The 21,043-nt window shown below is 44.0% G+C and overlaps 1 protein-coding gene across 4 annotated transcripts in view; it reads right to left on the bottom strand.

Moving 5' to 3' along the window:
• The window catches only part of LOC108783885 (sterol 26-hydroxylase, mitochondrial-like), a 41,987-nt gene that overhangs the window by 2,193 nt on the left and 18,751 nt on the right, over positions 1–21,043 (bottom strand). Inside the window, exons 3-7 of one of the 4 annotated variants that reach the window (XM_018552578.1) lie at positions 7,698–7,897; positions 6,923–7,120; positions 6,033–6,196; positions 3,400–3,566; positions 947–1,028 (exon numbers count right to left, since the gene is read on the bottom strand). In XM_018552578.1, coding sequence (XP_018408080.1) covers positions 947–1,028; positions 3,400–3,566; positions 6,033–6,196; positions 6,923–7,120; positions 7,698–7,897 — 811 coding nt within the window. The remainder of the gene's footprint in view (positions 1–946; positions 1,029–3,399; positions 3,567–6,032; positions 6,197–6,922; positions 7,121–7,697; positions 7,898–21,043) is intronic. The other 3 variants (XM_018552577.1, XM_018552576.1, XM_018552580.1) reach the window with 3 other exon arrangements.

Genomic DNA, 21,043 nt, shown 5'->3' on the forward strand with positions numbered 1-21,043 from the left:
CCCCCTTCTCATGGAGAATGACAGACCTGAAGGCTGCATACAAGTGATCTCAGCGACATCACTGAGATCACTTGTACAAAACAAGCGGCGGCTTCCCCGCTATACAGTTTGCTCTGCGTGCCCAAAGCGGGGCTAAATGTAGAAAACAACTACCCGCCCGGCGCCCAGAACTGCGTGTTTCGGGCGTTGGGAGATAGGAATTCCACACCCCTGCTGCCCCTCTACTCCCTGCTGCCCCGAGGCCGGGCCTTGGTTGGCCTTGTGGGAAATCCGACCCTAGTGGCTTTTCTTTGTCCAGAGATGTTCCCGCAGGAGTGATACCAGAACTGTAAAAAATGAAGAAAGCCAAGTGAAGAGTCCAAAGAGCATCCAAGCTTGAAAAATCCCCTTTCATTTGAGCTGTAAAATGTACCAACACATTTTTGTGTTGGTACTAAACCCCCTTCATCGGGGCTTTAGTAGGGTTTAGTAGAGAATGGAGATGTCTGGCCGGGACTCTCAACACTATAAATGACTGTGCAGACCTGTCAGATATTCAGTTTTGCAAGCAAGACAACATTCAGCTTCTGATGTCAGGATAGAATGCGCGTAGGCAGTGTTAAATGTGGAACCTGAAAGAAGATCTTCTGCACAGCAACCCTCAGTCACAAACCCTTATCACAGGGCTTTGTCAGAGATTTCACTGAGGCAAATGCAGCATTAAGGCAAGCAGCTACTCCTGTGACCTCTGGTGCTCTGGGAATCCTGTATCGTGTATATGTAAAACTAACAAATATATGTAGTAAACACTATATAAAACATCAGTTTAAAAACTTCTAAAAGTAACAAAAGTTATTCAATTTTAACCCAAAGCCTCTTTAAACTGCTAGGGTAGCAACTAACTTCTTCTGTTTATGCAGCACTCAGGGGATCTATGGGCCGCCTTACTCATCCACAATCCACTTACACCTTTGGGAAACCAGTAGCCCCCGAGGGTTATGTCCTGTTCAACATTCGTTCTGGAATTGCCCGGTAGGACTGGGTAGAGCCTAAAAAAAGAAAAAACAAGGTGAATTCAATCAATTCAACTGTTTATTAAATTGGAACTCCAGTCCAAACTTTTTGTAGGTTGAAAAAGGGTTAGAACCTCTGCCAAATTGTTAGTGCCATGTTCCGCCCCCCACATGACCCAAAGAGACACAGTCTGAGGCAACAGCCTCAGGTTGCCTCTGTAGCCCCCATCACCTTCTGTGATGTGGCTACTAGACATTTAGTGGTAGCCAGGGCTGTAGTAAGCCTGTCTGGATTATAGTGGCAGTTATCTGGTTAATTCCAGGTGTCTGGCATTGCCTGTACCCCTCTGGGTGGAGTGTGACTCTGTCTTATTGTAGGACAGCCAATGAGAGATGTTATAGTGTATGTACAGTACAGCAGCCAATCACTGGATTTCTCTCAACCAGTGGTGCATGCTAGGATAGGGTACACATACTGGAGGGATTTGCCATGTGCTCAGACTAGCCAGGACGAGCCATGGATTAGGGCTGGGTCCTGTTCAGCATGCCCCCCCAGGCTAGGCCTGAGGCCTGGGGGTGGGCATAGGCTGTAGTGAGGGAAATGTCTCCCTGAGGGATCCAACATGGAGGAGGCCTGTGTTGCTGTTGGAGGAAGAGAACCGGGACCAATGATGACTCTTGAAGTTTGGTGGAACCTAAGGACTTTCAGGAGTATGGCCGGTGTCTTTTCTGTTGAGCATCTGTATTCATCTTTGCTTATCTGCTACTTCAGTTGCTATCCGCTGCCTCCCAAGTGGATCTGCACTGATATGCCAACCAGGTCTGGTGAGTCTGGAGCTTATGTCTGTTACACCCTGGAAGCTTAGAATCCCTATACCTTCTCTCCCCAGTGAAGATGTTCAATAAAAGTTATTCTGCATTATACTACTGGAGTGGACATCAGCTATTGTGGGCATTAGAAGAAGGGCGGTTAATGCTAATAGGTGGGCAGCTGAAGATCATACCCTAGGCATGCTAGAGATGAACCGGGCATTCAGCGGCTCCTCATTATAGGGACACCTCTGCTCACCCTTTCCCAAACACGATTTGTAGATGATCTTTCTCATGCTGAGAGAAAGTTACATTTTAGAACTGCTGGCACCTAGTCCTGACTCCTGAGCACTGTCACTGCAAAGCTGCTAAGCTGCTGTTATCATACTAAGACTGGATTCACACCTATCCACGTTTCCCCTCATGTGCATACCTTTACATTATAGCAAAAGTCGCCACCCCAGCAGAATTTAAAGTGTCAGAGGTCACCTTTGGTCTAACAGCTGCTGCCTTGTCAACTGTCTGACTTCACCCATCGTTTCCCAGCTCCTGAGGTTGTATGGCATTACTTTGTTATTTGATATTATGTACACTTAGGGGCTGAGAAACAACAGGTCCAAAAAGCATGGAGTGGTATCCTAGACTGGCCGCATTGGTGTAACTCACTGTATTATACGAGGGGAGGCCAATACGTTCTTACCCTCACCATGATCTAGATGTGCTAGGGATCTGAAATCTTGCAGGTTTATAGGTGGATATCTTAGTAATATGCATGCCAAATTGTGTTCTTGTAGGTCGTGGTAAATTATAGTTAGAGCCAAGAGAAATGGAGTAGGTGTCATGCTGGGCAAAGTTGAATACTGAGCCTATCAAAAGGTGTGTTGCAGCTAGCTGACAATGCACCTGCACATCGAGCTGCAGAAACTGTCACTGCGATTGTGGCTATGAATCTCTGCCCCATCCACCATACTCAACTAGCCTGGCACCCTCGGACTTCTTCCTGTTTCCAAATCTGAAGAAACATTTACGGGGAAGACGTTTCCACAATGATGAGGCAGTCATTACTGAAGTTGATAGCTGGTTTTCCTTCCTCCATATCTGCATACTTCCACGCAGATGGTATTAAAGGTCTGTTCCACAGATGTGAAAAGTGTGTAACCATAGGAGGTGGATATGTAGAGAAGGAAGAGTCAGTGGACTAGATTTCAGATCCCTAGCACATCTGGATCATGGGGAGGGTAAGAACTTTTTGGCCTCCCCTCATATTAAAGCATCAGTAAGCCATTTAGTTAAATGGGCTATACTGTAATGCAAAAAGATAATTCCTCTCCAAAACCATATTTCAGTTTTAGCTGGGGGTCAGACTGGATTCTTCTACTAGATGTTGAGGACCCCAGTAGAAAGGTCATTTACCTACTGGACGGACAGAAACATTCAGCATTAAGACAGAGACTCCAGGGTGTGAGAAGAAGGCAAACTGGGAGTGCCTCACCAAGATGTGTATGCCACCAGCCGGGTACGCTCTACCCATAAATTAAATGTTTGGTATTTGGATGGATACTACAACCACGGGGGAATGGATATAAATGAAAAGTACCGGAGTGTTTCCTTAATCGCAGATTTCAGCAGTGGCATCTTGGCGATATCCTCGGCGGTGGGTATAGCATCACCTGGGACAATGTCGTTCACCTCCTGATAAAGGGATTCCTGGATCTCTGGGTCCCTGGCCAGGTGATACAGTGCCCAGGAGAGGGTGTTGGATGTCTGAGGGCATTGAACACAAGGATAATGATATCAATATCACAATAATCCATCTCCTCACTCATGCTAATGTGCTGGATGTAATCCTGGACTCTCTCCTCTTCTTTCAGCCCTACAGTCCATCACTGTCAAAACCTTGCAGCCTTCACCTCCATAACATCTCTAAAATATGCTTCTTAACCAATGATGCCACCAAGCTACTAATTCACTGCCCTGTCGTCTCTCACCCCGACAATTGTAACTCCCTCTTTGTTGGCCCACCTCTACACAGGCTATCCCCCCTTCAGTCTATTGTGAATGCTGCCATCCTTCCCAGGCACGGATTTCCCACAAGGCCACCGAGGTCCGGCCTCGGGGCGGCAGAGTGCCGACGGGCGACAGCGGTGACCCTGTGGGGAAGTTGCGGGCGCCGGTGCACACTAAGAACCTGGCCTTGGGGCGGCAGGTGGATTAAATCCGGCCCTGATCCTTCCACTGACTTCTACTCACCCAATGAATAACATTCAAAATGCTAAACAGCATACTAAGCCGTCCACAACTTTACTGCCTGCTACATTACCAACATTGTTTCAAAATATCACCCAAGCCATCTTCTTTGCTCTTCCCAAGACCTTCTGATCTCTAGGTTCTTCATGCTCTTCTTGCATGCTCACCTCCAGGACTTCTCCAGAGCCTCTCCCATCCTCTGGAATGCTCTTACCAATGCTGTCCGGCTATCTCCTCCTGTAAACTCACCCCTTCAGGGGAAGCCTATCCCACCTCTACCTAACAAATGCAATTTTACTTTTCCAATCAACTCATCGCCTCACAGGTAGGGCCCTCCCAACCTGCCTGCCTTGAATTTTATTAAAATTGCATTGTCTCTCTTTATACTGTACAGCCTTGCACACACTGCTGGTGCTATATAAATCCCATATAATAATATTGTTACATGGAGAGGGAAACCAAAGTTTACCGACCAACTTGTCATGTCATGTTGTGATTGCGCAATAGTTTACATAGTCATAGCCACATAAAAGATGGGAAACATAATAAACACATTTCAGTGTGCAGCTGCATGCAGGAAAAATCTGGTTTATTGTCTCTTTTTTACTTAATATGTTCCAAAGATCAATATATTAATTTATAAACCCAATCACTACAATCTCATATCTAGTGTCTCTAGAACATACGCCTACATTTGTCTTGATTACAGCCTTCTGTAATCTCCTGCACAACACCACTCAGACCCTGAGAGATAGGGCCAGCACTAGGGGTCAGTCAGGCTCTGCTGCTTGTATATAAATTTCCTGACTGGAGCAGAGAGCCGAGTGAGTATATACAGTGTATATGAAAGAATTAGTCTGCTGCTCCACTTTTGCTGTCCAGTTACAGGTTGCGGGAGGGACAAGACCTGTAAGTGTCACTTTACTGCACCAGAGAAATATCAGGTCTCCTGTCATACCAGAAAGGACTGTGCTGTGTGGCAGAGTTGTGTAGATTTCAGGACTGGATAGCAGACATCTCAACTCCTGTTCCGGGAGTCTCCCGCTATCAGATAGTGGCTCCCGGCCGCCTGGGAGAGAAACATTTAGCATAGTAAATTTTTAGTTTTTTTTTTTTCTGTTGATATCGGGGGCCACTGTCAGTCAGAAAAGAAAAAGAAAAAAGGCCTAGGAATGAATAGCTAGATTGCGATTGGCTATTTCAATTTGCAATAGCAGACTAGCTATTGTACCCGCCCCCTGCTACTGTCAATCAGCAGAGGTGGACCTGAATTTCTCCGTCAGGTCTTCCTCTGCTGACTGACAGCAGCAGAGGGCGGGTGCAATAGCCAGCTTGCTATTGGCTATTGCAAATTGAAATAGCCAATAGCAATCTAGCTTTTAATTCCTATGCTGTTGGTTTTTTTTGCAGCAGGTGTCAGAATACTAAAAAAACAGCAGATAGCGTGGGAAGCAATAGCTTCTTTGCTATCTGCCATCATTTCAGGAGGGGGGTGCTCCCCCCCCCTCCCCATGGATGGGGAGGGGGAGGGGTTACAGAGGGCACCTCACTAAAATGAGATGGGCACCTCCCTGAAATTGCTTATTTCAGGTTGGGATCCCTGGGATAGACAGAAATACAAATTCTTTGGCATATAAAACAGATCCTATGTAAGTATTTCATGCTTCTCCTTCATTCTCCAATCAGCAAGTCAGGGTGCTGTAATAGTTAGCTGTTTAGTGGATTCAAGGCCATATTCAATAAATGTAAATGTAAAGATTTCTTCTATGGTGACTGTCTGCATATCAGGTAACTACTCAACACTGATGCTCAACAACTGCTGAGATTACAGGATAAACCACTTAGCGACTCTATTGTCCAGGTGGATTAATAGGTTTGCATGCAGACACAGGAAACGTAAAGCACAACCACTGTGCAGCACTACTTACTGGAAATGATTGGAATATTATAGCACATGGAAGAACTTGTATACAATGTACTTACCGTGTCCACTCCGGCCAACAGCAGCTCTGCCACACTGCTGTTCACCTCCTTATCGGTCAGTGTTCCACTGGACAGCAGGTAGGTTAGGTACTCCCCCTGCACCTCCTCCCCACGGTCCAACCGAGCTTGTATCTTCTCCATCTTCTGATTGATCATTTTGCTTCCTATGGATTTAATCAAAAGACAAAATTGCTGAACCACAAAGGACCATCAGAATAAACATTGATCTCTGCTCAATGAAAAAGCCAGCTCTCCATAATCTGAGCAAATAGTGGGCAAAGGACGTGAAAGCGAGAGAAGAGAATGGAAAAAGAGAGGGGAGGAAAGGGGAGGGAGAGAGAGTAGAGAACAGACAGAGGAGGGAGAGCATAAGGGGAGAAGATACAGAGGGAAAGTGAGAGAAAGAGTAGAGAGTTAGAGTGGAGAGGAGATGGTGGGTGTGTGAGACTAAATTGAAGGAAGATCTGCACATTTCCAGCGGCTGATCTCCCCTCTGCTCACTGAAACTGGAAGTGACGGTGACTTTGTCACTTCCGGTTTCAGGCTGTCAAGATTGCTCGGGAAGCCGGCTCCATGCCAGTGGAAGTAGCGGTATCGGGTATTGCCGAGTACCGGAAGCAAATATCGGTACTTGTGCTCGATACCGAAAAATCAGTATCGGTGAATCCCTAGTTTTAACATGTGTGTGCAGGGATTAAAAAGTTGCTCTGGACAAAAAGTGGTTAAGCTTAAATAAGATTTTAGGTGATTGAGTTTACATCCACTTTAATAGAAAAAAAGAGCATTGATCAGCAGTAACCTATGACAACAGTCATCCATGGCAACAGCCTCATTGGGTGCGCATTCCTTTTTGCACCCAATTATGGGTTTTTTTCCACACTCAAACTTACCGAATTCAAAAATGTTGTCCCACTTCTCCAGGTACAATCTGTGATAGGGCAGCACATTTTTGGTCCAAGTTGGAAGAAAGCTCACATACATAGAGTATTTCATCATGGCTCCGATGGAGTCAATAAAGTTTTGGGACTCCGGGGGGATATTTTTTTCCAGACAACCAATCCGGGTCTCAAATAAGATGTATGAAATTCCTGGAGGAGGAGAGGAAGGAGAGAGAGATATACAGAGTTAAATACAGGACAGACAAGGGTGTTCAGTGCAGAATGAGGGCAGCCATTTTGGGGGCCAAGGTGAGGCGAGATTATAGGAGGTGTATGCAGCGGTGTATTTACCTTTGCTGCTGCCCTAGGCAAGGCAGCAACGCCGCCCTCAGCGAATCTGCCGCTCCAGGCAAACGCCTTGTTTGCCTCGCGGCAGATACGCCCCTGGGTGTATGGGGTAACATTGCCACAAGGCCCATGAAGTGACTAGGCCCCAACCATGACTATGGAAAGTTACTCCTTCACATCTCTTATCTCTTTCCCTTATTGCATTTGGTTTGAATCTCCAGCAGGCTTAGGACTGCTAATTTCGATTTCCATGGAGGAGGGAGATAATAGAAGGCTTTAAAGGAGATAGGAAATGGCCACAATTCATATTCTGCTCTGGGTACACCAGGAAAGAATTGCAACCTCCGTTTAGTTTTTATTGAGGTCCACTGGGGAGATATTCCCTAGCTTCCTGTGTGGTCATCGGTGTGACACCATTTTATACCTACAGCCGCCTCACCTTCAAATGCAAAGCGATATAAGACATTAGCGATGTCGTTCACCATGACTCCAGAGGGCGTATCCTTCCTCACAACATCCAGTGAGCTCAGGAAGTCAGTCACCACCTCATTGATGGCCCTGGTGTACAGAACGGCCTCTGCGGGCTTCAGCATCCTCTTGTTGAGCACAGTGCGCAGTGTGTACCAGCGGTGACCCTCCCTGCAGAGATAAATACAGGTATTTGCCCAATGCATTAGTATTACAAACGGGTCAACATTTCTTTACCTCCCCTGATTGAACCAAAACCTCCTCTAATTGTGTTTCTTGTGCTCCCCCTCCCAGATACTACAGCTCACAGTGGAATGGATGTAATGATATTGGTCACAGTAGGTGGGAGGAGTTGGTAGCTCCCATCCAGACATGGCTACACCAAAGCCCTCAAGAGACAGAAGAAAGCTGTCTATTATTTTGGGAGGACCCAACAGGCTTTTTGTTAACAGTCCTGGCTGGTGGTGCCATAGTATGTTTTATTGGCACACACTGGCCTTGTTAATACCAATTGATCATTGCTTGAATGCAACAGCCAATGTGAGTATTGTACACTATATTGCCAAAAGTATTGGGACGCCGGCCTTTACACGCAGATGAACTTTGATGGCATCTCAGTCATAGACCGTAGGGTTCAGTATTGGGTTGGCTCCGCCCTTTGCCGCTATAACAGCTTCACCTCTTCTGGGAAGGCATCTCCAAGGTTTAGAAGTGTGTCTATGGGAATGTTGGACCATTTGTGAAGTCAGGTACTGATGTTGGACGAGAAGACCTGGCTCGCAGTCTCCACTCTAATTCATCCCAAAGGTGTTCTATCGGGTTGAGGTCAGGACTCTGTGCAGGCCAGTCAAGTTCCTTCACCCCAAACTCGCTCATCCATGTCTTTATGGACCTTGCTTTGTGCACTGCTGCGCAGTCATGTTGGAACAGGAAAGGGCCATCCCCAAACTGTTCCCACAAAGTCCAATATTTCTTGGTATGCTGATGCCTTAAAAGTTCCCATCACTGGAACTAAGGGGCCTTGCCCAACCCCTGAGAAACAACCCCACACCATAATCCCCCTCCACCAAACCTTACACTTGGCACAATGCAGTCAGGCAAGTACCGTTCTCCTGGCAACCGCCAAACCCAGACACGTCCATCGGATTGCCAGACAGAGAAGTGTGATTTGTCACTCAGAGAACACGTCTCCACTTCTCTAGAGTTCCGTGGCAGCGTGCTTTACACCACTGCATCTTACGCTTTGCATTGCACTTGGTGATGTAAGTCTTGGATGTAGCTGCTAGGCCATGGAAACCCATTCCATGAAGCTCTCTACACACTGTTGTTGTGCCACAAAGTTTGGAGGTCTTTAGCTACTGACTCTGCAGACAGTTGGCGACTTCTGCGCACTGTGGGCTTCAGCATGCACTGACCCCACTCTGTAATTTTACGTGGCCTACCACTTCGTGGCTGAGTTGCTGTTGTTCCCAGTTGCTTCCACTTTGTTATAATACCAATAACAGTTGACCGTGGAATATTTAGGTGCAAGGAATTTCACGGGCTCCACTACACCTTCAGGTTCAAACTTCAGCCCTAGGGTTGAGCAGGACTCTGTGGTTCCAGGTCCAGTCCTTAGGAGGCCCATGTCACAAACCTGAGGCCCATGAGAAACGGGGAGCTCAAGTGGAGCATCACCTCTACCCGAGGAACCAGCCCGGCCAACTGATCCACCGTCAGTATTCAACCACACAATCCTGCCCTGAGCCCGCTGCTACATTGAGCTCTCTAGGTATAGGCCACACAGTGTAACTTAGGAACACACAGACTCGGTCCATACTCAGCTGGAACATAATTCTTCTTTATTTACAGAAGAATAATGCAAACAGTCCATAGTCTGTACATATGTCTGTGAAGGTTCTCATTCATCCAAGTCATGGTATATCTGTAAAAAACCTCTGTTTAGTTTTTATTGAGGTCCACTGGGGAGATTTTCCTAGCTTCCTGTGTGGTCATCGGCGTGACACCATTTTGTACCCTCAGCCACCTGTAGAAATTGAGAAAGTTGGTCGGATGTCCAGTGAAACATCTTCAAGAAAAATTCAGCAAGTCCAGTTGACTTATTTTTAACAGACAGTCTGTACAGTTCCAGAGCCATGGTCACTCCACTTCAGAATTATGCCCAAAGGTAAGAGTGCTCTCTCAATAAAGTTCCAGCTGCACTGGTTGGACCCACTAGGGAAATAAAGAGCAATACACCCCCCCCCCCTATAGGGAACATTGAAAATCCAGGAAAACTACATCGTCAGCTGTTGTTCTGTCCCTCGGGCACCATTTAAATTAGGCATACTTTTGACCACGTGTATCCCTTTATGGTGGCAATGTAATACTGTAGTGCTCCCAATAAAGTGCTTGGTGGAGTGTATGTACAATGAGACCCCTACAGATGACAAAGAGCCAGGGGAACCATTAACAACTCAGTGTGTATAAACATACGCAGTTAAAGGGCCACAGGCCAGGTTCCTAAGGTGCCGGTGATCTTTCCAGGGGTGGTTGTCCACTCTCATTGGGTATTTCCCCTCCTGTCTCAGTAATGCCTCTACGAGATCCGCATCTGCTATTTGAACCATATTATACATTCCGAGAGAGATTTTCCACATAGGCCCATATGTCTTCTTCAAAACGTCCTGCAAGACAGGAATCAAAGGGAGACATAGCTGTTAACTTAATAAAATGAACGAAGTGTGCAACAACAGTTTGCGGGCTTCATTCATGCAGAAGCTCACAAAAGACAAAGGAGAACTTCACTATGAACTATGTTTGAAACCAGGCAGAACAATTTTGGTAATAAGTCTCTTCTGCCAAAAATCCTACTTGTTAAAAGTCATTTTCTGGGAGCACTTCTGCTTTAAAGCAGAGAGGAAGAGAGGTATGTGATCAGTTTTTCTGCCAGAGATATGCGAATCTGCTCAGCCGGTCTAGCAATTTATAGCTGCCACCCTGCATAGCCAGAAGAATGACCGTTCTCTTCACTATTGTGCGTTTACAATGTCGTGTGTCAACAGACTTTGACAATGTAACAAAAATCCTGACCTAATGATTTTGGTGAATAGAGTGTTAAGAAAAAATATCATGCAGATGGCTGATTGCTTATTTATGAAGTGATCCCTCCTCAGACGCTGCTGTCAACTGGTTGATTGCAGTATCTGATAGGAGAAGGTCTATATTAGTGTGACCTGTATCAGTGTAATCTGTTTGTGAGCAACCAATCAATCTCAGCCTACCAGATGAATTTTGACCATGAGACTGGTAGATCGTGACTCCGTCGTGTACTCTGCCTTACTTACTAATGATCCCTGCACTGTACATTACATACTACTGACCCCTGCACTGTGTGCTACATACTACTGACCCCTTCACTGTGCGCTATATACTACTGACCCCTGCACTGTGTGTTATATACTACTGACCCCTGCACTGTGTGTTATATACTACTGACCCCTGCACTGTGTGTTATATACTACTGACCCCTGCACTGTGTGTTATATACTACTGACTACTGCACTGTGTGCTACATACTACTGACCCCCGCACTCTGCGTTACTTACAAACTTATGCACTTTGCATTACATATTACTATGCATTAAATACTACTGATCCTTGCACTGTGCATTACATACTAATGACCCCTGCACTGGTGGGTTATATAACACTGACCCCTACACTGTGTGATACATACTACTGGACCCTGCACTCGACAATACATACTACCGACTACTGCACTACTTGTTACTTACTACTGGTCTATGAACTCTGCATTACTTACTCCTGACCTCTGCATTACTTACTCATGGCCCCTGCATTCTGTGTTACATACTACTGACATACAAACTCATCTGTCTCTAACGACAGGTAAATTACTCCATGTGTGAACAGCCATGAACGACTGCATAGCTTGTCATTAAACTGTACAGGCTGAGTGGCCACAGCTGATAGCATGCACCAAGGCATCCTCGCCTCAGAAATACACTGATCTGGCTGGTGTACAGCCCTCTGCAGCCATGGAAATGAAGCCTTAATGAAGCCTTGTTGAGTTATCTCCTTTAAAAAAAGAAAAAAGTGTGTGCTGCACCCTGGTGATCTTTGATCTCTTCTATGCTGTTCAGGTAGATCTCCACCTCTCCAGGTTTCCCTACCCCCGCTGTAATCTATATCCGTAAAGGGAACAAGTGAAAAAGCCATTGCATAATGCAGTATTTTAACTTACTGGTGTTTCACATGGAGTGGATTCTTCCCTTGCAAATAATATCTCCAGCTTTAGTTAATAAAGTCCAACTCCACTTTCTTGACATTGTCAGCTAAAGTAGACATTTTGTTATTTCTTTTTTTTTTTTTTTAGAAAAACAACTCGTTAAAATTAAAGTTAAAAAGGTAGAATTTGTTGCAATATTCACCTTACCTTCAATCCAAAGCTATCCCATGTCCTCAACCCACCCTCTACATTAGACAGTGGAGGAGAAGGAGTACAGTGATGGGATCATCTCTGTGTCAATCTGCTCTCTCCTTCTGTGAGCATGTTCTTTGTCAACACATGAACTGATTGGCTCCTTGTGCTAGTTAGTTGTAAGCTCTTGGATGAAAAGAATGGCATTAAAACCCATACAAGACAAAGTCTATTGTTATATAGACATAAACTCTGGTTATCAAGTGGAAGGCCGGTTCTTCCTTGGGTCTTGGAATGAGAACCCCACATCTTCTGCCCATTTCAACTACCAAAAACTAATTTGAACATAGGCTTAGTCTCTGGAGGCGAGCTCCTTACCCCACGACAACCTCCGAAGACCATAGAATGGCTTCCACTGGCTCCCTTTACACACACATATCTCATGCATCCCTTGTCCCATTATCACAAGTACAGCCTATGAGTGTTATCTTTAGCACTTAGTTTACCCCTTACAAGGACAGACCGGGTACCAGGCTCCCCAGCCCTCGCTGCATGAACAGTCCCCACACCGATGCTATACAGCTCCCTCTTTCTCTCTCTTCCTTATCCCAGCACAGAGTAAAGAATGTCCAGATGGGTTTGGATAGAAAGAATTTAAACTTTACTCCAAAAGACGGTAATTGAACAGTGGAAACATTAAATGTACATTTTCCTTTTCTCTCCAACTAGGTGGCAGAACATCCACTTTTTTGCAATTACCAGACATCACTATCTGCAAATAGGAATTCCACACCCCTGCTGCCCCTCTACTCCCTGCTAGGCCAGGCCTTGGTTGGCCTTGTGGGAAATCCGGCCCTGTCTACAGGGCATTTCTTTCCAACTAGGTAATCCCAACGTATGACGCAGCATGATCTACGGCCCATTGTGACAGGTGGGGCCCTGCCACATACTCCAAGGGGCACTTCTTCTACACTCTTCTTCTAAGCCCCCAGCCACCTGCCCTTACATAACCCAAGAGAAGATGATTGACAGGCAGTTGCGTAGAACTCATGGGGCCAGAACAAAATCCCAATGCAGGAACATTTTTAAACCCCAAATGCTGGCAGGTAAGTTCCGAGCATGGTCTCCTGATATAGCTAACACGCGTAGGATATCTATATTCTAATAGCAAGGGCGTTCTGGAGAATCTGTATCCACAATATTAAACAAGACCCAGCTGACTACATTGTCTAGAATCGCTACACTCTCATCTCTTAGATAAATGAATCACAGGTTACAGAGATCCCAAAGCAGATGCAGTAATTCCAGGCTATGCAGATACACCAGAGGGTTAAAGATAATTCACAGCAAGTCCAAAGGATCTGCCAAACTAAATGCACATAAAGCTGGGTTTACATGAATCAAATTTTGTCTGTTTCCTGGTAAATGGCTGAAATGTTTTCCATGGGTGGCCCTTCCAATCAATCATCGTTTGTGAACAGAGTTTGGGTGGAATCAGCTGTAGCTGTCACTGTTAGGCCCCATTCACACTGAGCGATTTATCGAGAGATTTTTGCAGCGATATCGCTCATATTTCCACGCGATATCGCTCTATGTAGCTTCTCCAATCCATTTCAATGGAGTTGTTCACATCTCGCCACTCAATATCGCTCAATATTGCTTGTAGCTCGTCGCTGTAGCTTGTCGCTCCTACATGACCCTTTTTTCGAGCGACTTCGAGCGATTTTGCTCCTGATTGCATACAGCACAATAGGAAAAAGTCGCTCAATACCGCAAGTCGCTCAGTGTGAATGGGGCCTTAGGCCCCATTCACATTGAGTGATTCACAAATCGCGTGTTTGTCACGTGATTTGCATTTTGCGCGATATCGTGCAAATGCTTGCATTGAGCAAGCTAGAATCGCGGCAAAATCCGCTCCAAAAAGGGTCCTGCTGTAGCGACGCGCGACCCGCGACAGCGACGGACAGAGCCCCATTGAGATGCATTGGAGCGCGGTAAATAGCCACCATATCGCGGGAATTACCATGCGATAAATCGCTCAGTGTGAATGCGGCCTTAGACTATTTTGAGAGCTGCAGAGGTAAGACTATAGTAATCGCCAGGGAAATTTTTTAGCATGGATAGAGGAATTTAGTTATTTCTCACCTTTTCTTTTCTTGAGAAAAATAGTAAGCATGTGTATGGCCAGGTTTACTCTATGACCCTTGTAGAGTTTCACAGCAATTTGAAGCATTTCATAAACTGGTGTCACCCCATTCTACAAATGGTGCTTATAATAAGACTATTGTACTAATAGTACCTATCGATGATTCCAAGTCGAATAAAACAATTCAATGGGTGACCAAAGTATGAAGTTTACATTTATTTAAAACATTTATCAAATGGACTTTTATGTTTTGTTTCCAGTTCCACGATATAGCTACATAGTTACATAGCTAGTCATGTTGAAAAAAGACACAAGTCCATCGAGTTCAACATTGATGGACTTGTGTCCATATTATGTACATGCTGCTCGTGGAGACAATTCAAAAATTGACTTGCAATCAAGAAACAGTGCAAAGGTTCGAGTTTTTTATTATGTTTTCACATGATTTCAATAAGAAGTTTTATATAAATAATATTGGCATTAAGCTCCAAGCATAACTGGACTGAGCCTTATATGTACAGCCTCGAGGATAGAAGGGAAAGAGGGAAAATACTTAAAAAAAATTAGGGGAGCAAAAAATGTTCAGGGGGCATCACTTTCAATTGGAAGCTTAGATGAAGAACACGGGGACATGACCCAATCTAGGAAGGAGGAAAGTTCAAAGCTATCCTTAGAAAGTATTATTTTCTGATTTTCTTTTTCTCTGTCTATCTTTCTTCGTTCCTATTTTAGCTCTTCTTTACACTGTTTGTTCTTTTTACCTATTTCTTGTTCTGTATTTTCCTTACTTATTCTATGTTTCACTAGATTAGTGATACCCTGACCTTACTATAGATCCCCCTACTTCGGGTCATGTTGCATTTTGTGTTCTTATTATTCATCATACATCAAAGGTGGCCATACACTTTACAACCCTCGCAAGACCTTAGTAGGGTTGTAAAGTAATTAAAAAAACGCACAATCTGCCCATCTTGGACAGGCAGATCGTACTTGCGATCATCGCAAGCCCGCCCCGCTGAGGGGCAGGCTTCCGATGACTGCAATGCTGAACGGGCAGTGTACGCTTGCGCACACTGATTATGCGATTATAGTACGATCACAGGATTTCCCGCGATTATCGCGCGATAATCGCACAGTGTATGGGCACCTTTAGAATCCAGCAAAGGAGGAGTAACAGATGATTTTCATTACCTATTTAGCATGCTTACCTCCCATGATTGGGGTCTATGACTCTTTCTAAAGCTGCCCATACATCTTGCGAATCGCGATCATCACAATCTTCGTACGATGGCCCCCATCCTGCCCCGATTATCGCAAGGTTCAATCAGCGGTAGTTAAAAAAGCTCCTGGACGAATTGCAGTAATCGACCGCACGTATTTTCGTCTGATCAGTGTTAATGGTACGTATTTTGACGTACGGAAATGTCACCAACCTTGCGAAAATTGTACGATCGACCAAAGTTTTCTAACCTGCTGGTTAGTCAAAAGTCGAACGATTGTTCAGTATTTGCGGTTGTACACTGCCCATCAACCTTACGAATATCGCACGAAAACGCGATCGCATACAAAAATCGGCTGATAATCTTAAGGTGTATGGGCACCTTAAGTATTTCAGGATGAGGTTGTTATATTACTATAACATCATGTATATATGTATGTTATTTCATGTATTTTACCAACTAGTGACTCTTTGGAGAGTTTGGGTTAAGTTGTTCGAATTGAAGTATATTTCTTCTTTCTCAAAAATTTCCTGTATTACTTTAAGATATTGTTTCTTTTTTTCATTTCTACACCTTCCTAAAAACCTTAATAAACATTGAATGTAAAAAAAAAAAAAATAGAAAATATTATTTTACTGTAAGAGCAGTTAATTATTGGAACAAACATCCAGCAGAAGTAGCGGGTCAGTCAACAGGAAGGGAATTTATACATGACCGGGGCAAATATAGATCCATACTGGGACAAAAAAATAAATGTTAAAAAGAATAAGATAGAAGATGCAAAAAACTTTTTTTTTAAAGGGGCAGGTTCGATGGACCACTCGATGGATCGTTCTATGTTTCTTTGCTGCCAATAAATCTTATTTTTCATAATACAAAACTTTTTGTTACGCTTTAAAATTTCTTCAAAAGGGGAGTTAATAAAGAAGGATCATCTCAACGCATTTCTCAGATCAAAGAGTCTGTTTCTTCGGGAGATTACCAGGAGGCAAATGAATGTGTATGTGACATGACCAAGTTCGTGTCCAAGCATTGGTGCCTTACAGGGGGTTGTAGTAAATGAAGTCATCTAATTATAACCCAACTGGGCCAACCGTAAGCAGTAACAAAAACTAAATCCTGTTTAATCGTGAGCAATGAGTTCCAAGAATAAAGTGTTCCTAGATACTGAGCCGCATTCACACAGGTAATAAGACACATATAATGGTTGGAGATCAGTTACGGACTTACCTGTAGCTCGTGTGAATAGAGCAGGTAGCCCCGGAGGAAGAGCCAGTAGATGACATAGAGCAAAGGCGGACCAGGTAAGTCATCAAACGTCTTTAACTTTTTGCCCTCCTCTGCTACCCCCCGTACAGCATTCACTGCTCTGTGCTGTACCCCACATACTCTGCTCACTGCTCTGTGCTGTACCCCCCATACTCTGCTCACTGCTCTGTGCTGTACCCCCCATACTCTGCTCACTGCTCTGTGCTGTACCCCCCATACTCCGCTCACTAGTCTGTGCTGTACCCCCCATACTCTGCTCACTGCTCTGTGTTGTACCCCCCATACTCCGCTCACTGCTCTGTGCTGTACCCCCCATACTCACAGGAGCCAGGGTCTAGAGAAAGGAGATATCATGGCTTCGGAGCTGTGTGATGGCGGACTGCACAGCTCCTGGCACAATGCCAACACACACAGAGCAGCCAGGAACACCCCCTAACACTTTCACTGCTGGATTGAAGCACGCAGCTATAGTGGTTCTACTGAAACTGCAGCTAAGCAGATCTGTTTCCTCTAAATCAAGCAACTTTCTCTTCGTCTTTTTCGAGAGAAGTCTTGGGAAATTTTTTTTACACTTGAACTTTTTATTTAACTTTTTATTGCAAATTTTTGAGTAAGCCAACACACTTCAGTCAAAATGTTGTGTTTCTGTGAACTATTGCTACATTTATTCTTTAGCCAAGATTGAGAAAAATATTATACCAAAGTTACAATATTTATCAAAAGTATAACCAAGTTGGTATAAAATATTAGGGCCTCATTCACACTCGAGCTAAGTGTCTTTGGTCGTTTTGTTTCAGGTGTTTTTTGTGTTTGTGCATACATTTTGTGCACATTTCAGGCTCAAGCTTTTTTTAACCCAATTAAAAGCTAGTAAATAGGCAAGAAAACACGTGAAAAAACGCTTTATGCACTCTCTTGGATCCTTCCATTGAAGTCTATTGGGTCCAAAATGCTTATTTCTGCCCCAAAAGAAGATCATGTACTTTTTCGAGCTACAGGCTAGAAGCAGCAGATCGCTCAGATGTGAGCAGGGGCCATTGAAGGCAATGGGATTCTTGCTGCTGATCATTGTAGTGCTTGGGCTATAAAATGCACAGGTGTAAATGGGGCTTTAGACTTTGGATTCTGCAACAGTACAGAGCTGAGAAAGGCTCCCGTAAACTTCTCCTCGGCCCTGATTTACAAAACCAAGGGGAGCATTTCCCCTCACTGTGCACTGATGCTGTTTCTGAGGTCCGGTAAGTGGACTAGAGGGGGGGAGGGGGTCTGTATTAGGGATGCACTTGGTGAACGACTTCGAGCGATTTTGCTCCTGATTGCATACAGCACAATAGGAAAAAGTCGCTCAATACCGCAAGTCGCTCAGTGTGAATGGGGCCTTAGGCCCCATTCACATTGAGTGATTCACAAATCGCGTGTTTGTCACGTGATTTGCATTTTGCGCGATATCGTGCAAATGCTTGCATTGAGCAAGCTAGAATCGCGGCAAAATCCGCTCCAAAAAGGGTCCTGCTGTAGCGACGCGCGACCCGCGACAGCGACGGACAGAGCCCCATTGAGATGCATTGGAGCGCGGTAAATAGCCACCATATCGCGGGAATTACCATGCGATAAATCGCTCAGTGTGAATGCGGCCTTAGACTATTTTGAGAGCTGCAGAGGTAAGACTATAGTAATCGCCAGGGAAATTTTTTAGCATGGATAGAGGAATTTAGTTATTTCTCACCTTTTCTTTTCTTGAGAAAAATAGTAAGCATGTGTATGGCCAGGTTTACTCTATGACCCTTGTAGAGTTTCACAGCAATTTGAAGCATTTCATAAACTGGTGTCACCCCATTCTACAAATGGTGCTTATAATAAGACTATTGTACTAATAGTACCTATCGATGATTCCAAGTCGAATAAAACAATTCAATGGGTGACCAAAGTATGAAGTTTACATTTATTTAAAACATTTATCAAATGGACTTTTATGTTTTGTTTCCAGTTCCACGATATAGCTACATAGTTACATAGCTAGTCATGTTGAAAAAAGACACAAGTCCATCGAGTTCAACATTGATGGACTTGTGTCCATATTATGTACATGCTGCTCGTGGAGACAATTCAAAAATTGACTTGCAATCAAGAAACAGTGCAAAGGTTCGAGTTTTTTATTATGTTTTCACATGATTTCAATAAGAAGTTTTATATAAATAATATTGGCATTAAGCTCCAAGCATAACTGGACTGAGCCTTATATGTACAGCCTCGAGGATAGAAGGGAAAGAGGGAAAATACTTAAAAAAAATTAGGGGAGCAAAAAATGTTCAGGGGGCATCACTTTCAATTGGAAGCTTAGATGAAGAACACGGGGACATGACCCAATCTAGGAAGGAGGAAAGTTCAAAGCTATCCTTAGAAAGTATTATTTTCTGATTTTCTTTTTCTCTGTCTATCTTTCTTCGTTCCTATTTTAGCTCTTCTTTACACTGTTTGTTCTTTTTACCTATTTCTTGTTCTGTATTTTCCTTACTTCTTCTATGTTTCACTAGATTAGTGATAGCCTGACCTTACTATATATCCCCCTACTTCGGGTCATGTTGCATTTTGTGTTCTTATTATTCATCATACATCAAAGGTGGCCATACACTTTACAACCCTCGCAAGACCTTAGTAGGGTTGTAAAGTAATTAAAAAAACGCACAATCTGCCCATCTTGGACAGGCAGATCGTACTTGCGATCATCGCAAGCCCGCCCCGCTGAGGGGCAGGCTTCCGATGACTGCAATGCTGAACGGGCAGTGTACGCTTGCGCACACTGATTATGCGATTATAGTACGATCACAGGATTTCCCGCGATTATCGCGCGATAATCGCACAGTGTATGGGCACCTTTAGAATCCAGCAAAGGAGGAGTAACAGATGATTTTCATTACCTATTTAGCATGCTTACCTCCCATGATTGGGGTCTATGACTCTTTCTAAAGCTGCCCATACATCTTGCGAATCGCGATCATCACAATCTTCGTACGATGGCCCCCATCCTGCCCCGATTATCGCAAGGTTCAATCAGCGGTAGTTAAAAAAGCTCCTGGACGAATTGCAGTAATCGACCGCACGTATTTTCGTCTGATCAGTGTTAATGGTACGTATTTTGACGTACGGAAATGTCACCAACCTTGCGAAAATTGTACGATCGACCAAAGTTTTCTAACCTGCTGGTTAGTCAAAAGTCGAACGATTGTTCAGTATTTGCGGTTGTACACTGCCCATCAACCTTACGAATATCGCACGAAAACGCGATCGCATACAAAAATCGGCTGATAATCTTAAGGTGTATGGGCACCTTAAGTATTTCAGGATGAGGTTGTTATATTACTATAACATCATGTATATATGTATGTTATTTCATGTATTTTACCAACTAGTGACTCTTTGGAGAGTTTGGGTTAAGTTGTTCGAATTGAAGTATATTTCTTCTTTCTCAAAAATTTCCTGTATTACTTTAAGATATTGTTTCTTTTTTTCATTTCTACACCTTCCTAAAAACCTTAATAAACATTGAATGTAAAAAAAAAAAAAATAGAAAATATTATTTTACTGTAAGAGCAGTTAATTATTGGAACAAACATCCAGCAGAAGTAGCGGGTCAGTCAACAGGAAGGGAATTTATACATGACCGGGGCAAATATAGATCCATACTGGGACAAAAAAATAAATGTTAAAAAGAATAAGATAGAAGATGCAAAAAACTTTTTTTTTAAAGGGGCAGGTTCGATGGACCACTCGATGGATCGTTCTATGTTTCTTTGCTGCCAATAAATCTTATTTTTCATAATACAAAACTTTTTGTTACGCTTTAAAATTTCTTCAAAAGGGGAGTTAATAAAGAAGGATCATCTCAACGCATTTCTCAGATCAAAGAGTCTGTTTCTTCGGGAGATTACCAGGAGGCAAATGAATGTGTATGTGACATGACCAAGTTCGTGTCCAAGCATTGGTGCCTTACAGGGGGTTGTAGTAAATGAAGTCATCTAATTATAACCCAACTGGGCCAACCGTAAGCAGTAACAAAAACTAAATCCTGTTTAATCGTGAGCAATGAGTTCCAAGAATAAAGTGTTCCTAGATACTGAGCCGCATTCACACAGGGAATAAGACACATATAATGGTTGGAGATCAGTTACGGACTTACCTGTAGCTCGTGTGAATAGAGCAGGTAGCCCCGGAGGAAGAGCCAGTAGATGACATAGAGCAAAGGCGGACCCACGAAGTCA

This window comes from Nanorana parkeri, unplaced genomic scaffold, assembly GCF_000935625.1.
Source record: "Nanorana parkeri isolate BGI_ZX_2015 unplaced genomic scaffold, ASM93562v1 scaffold92, whole genome shotgun sequence".
In the NCBI taxonomy this organism is placed as follows: Eukaryota; Metazoa; Chordata; class Amphibia; order Anura; family Dicroglossidae; genus Nanorana; species Nanorana parkeri.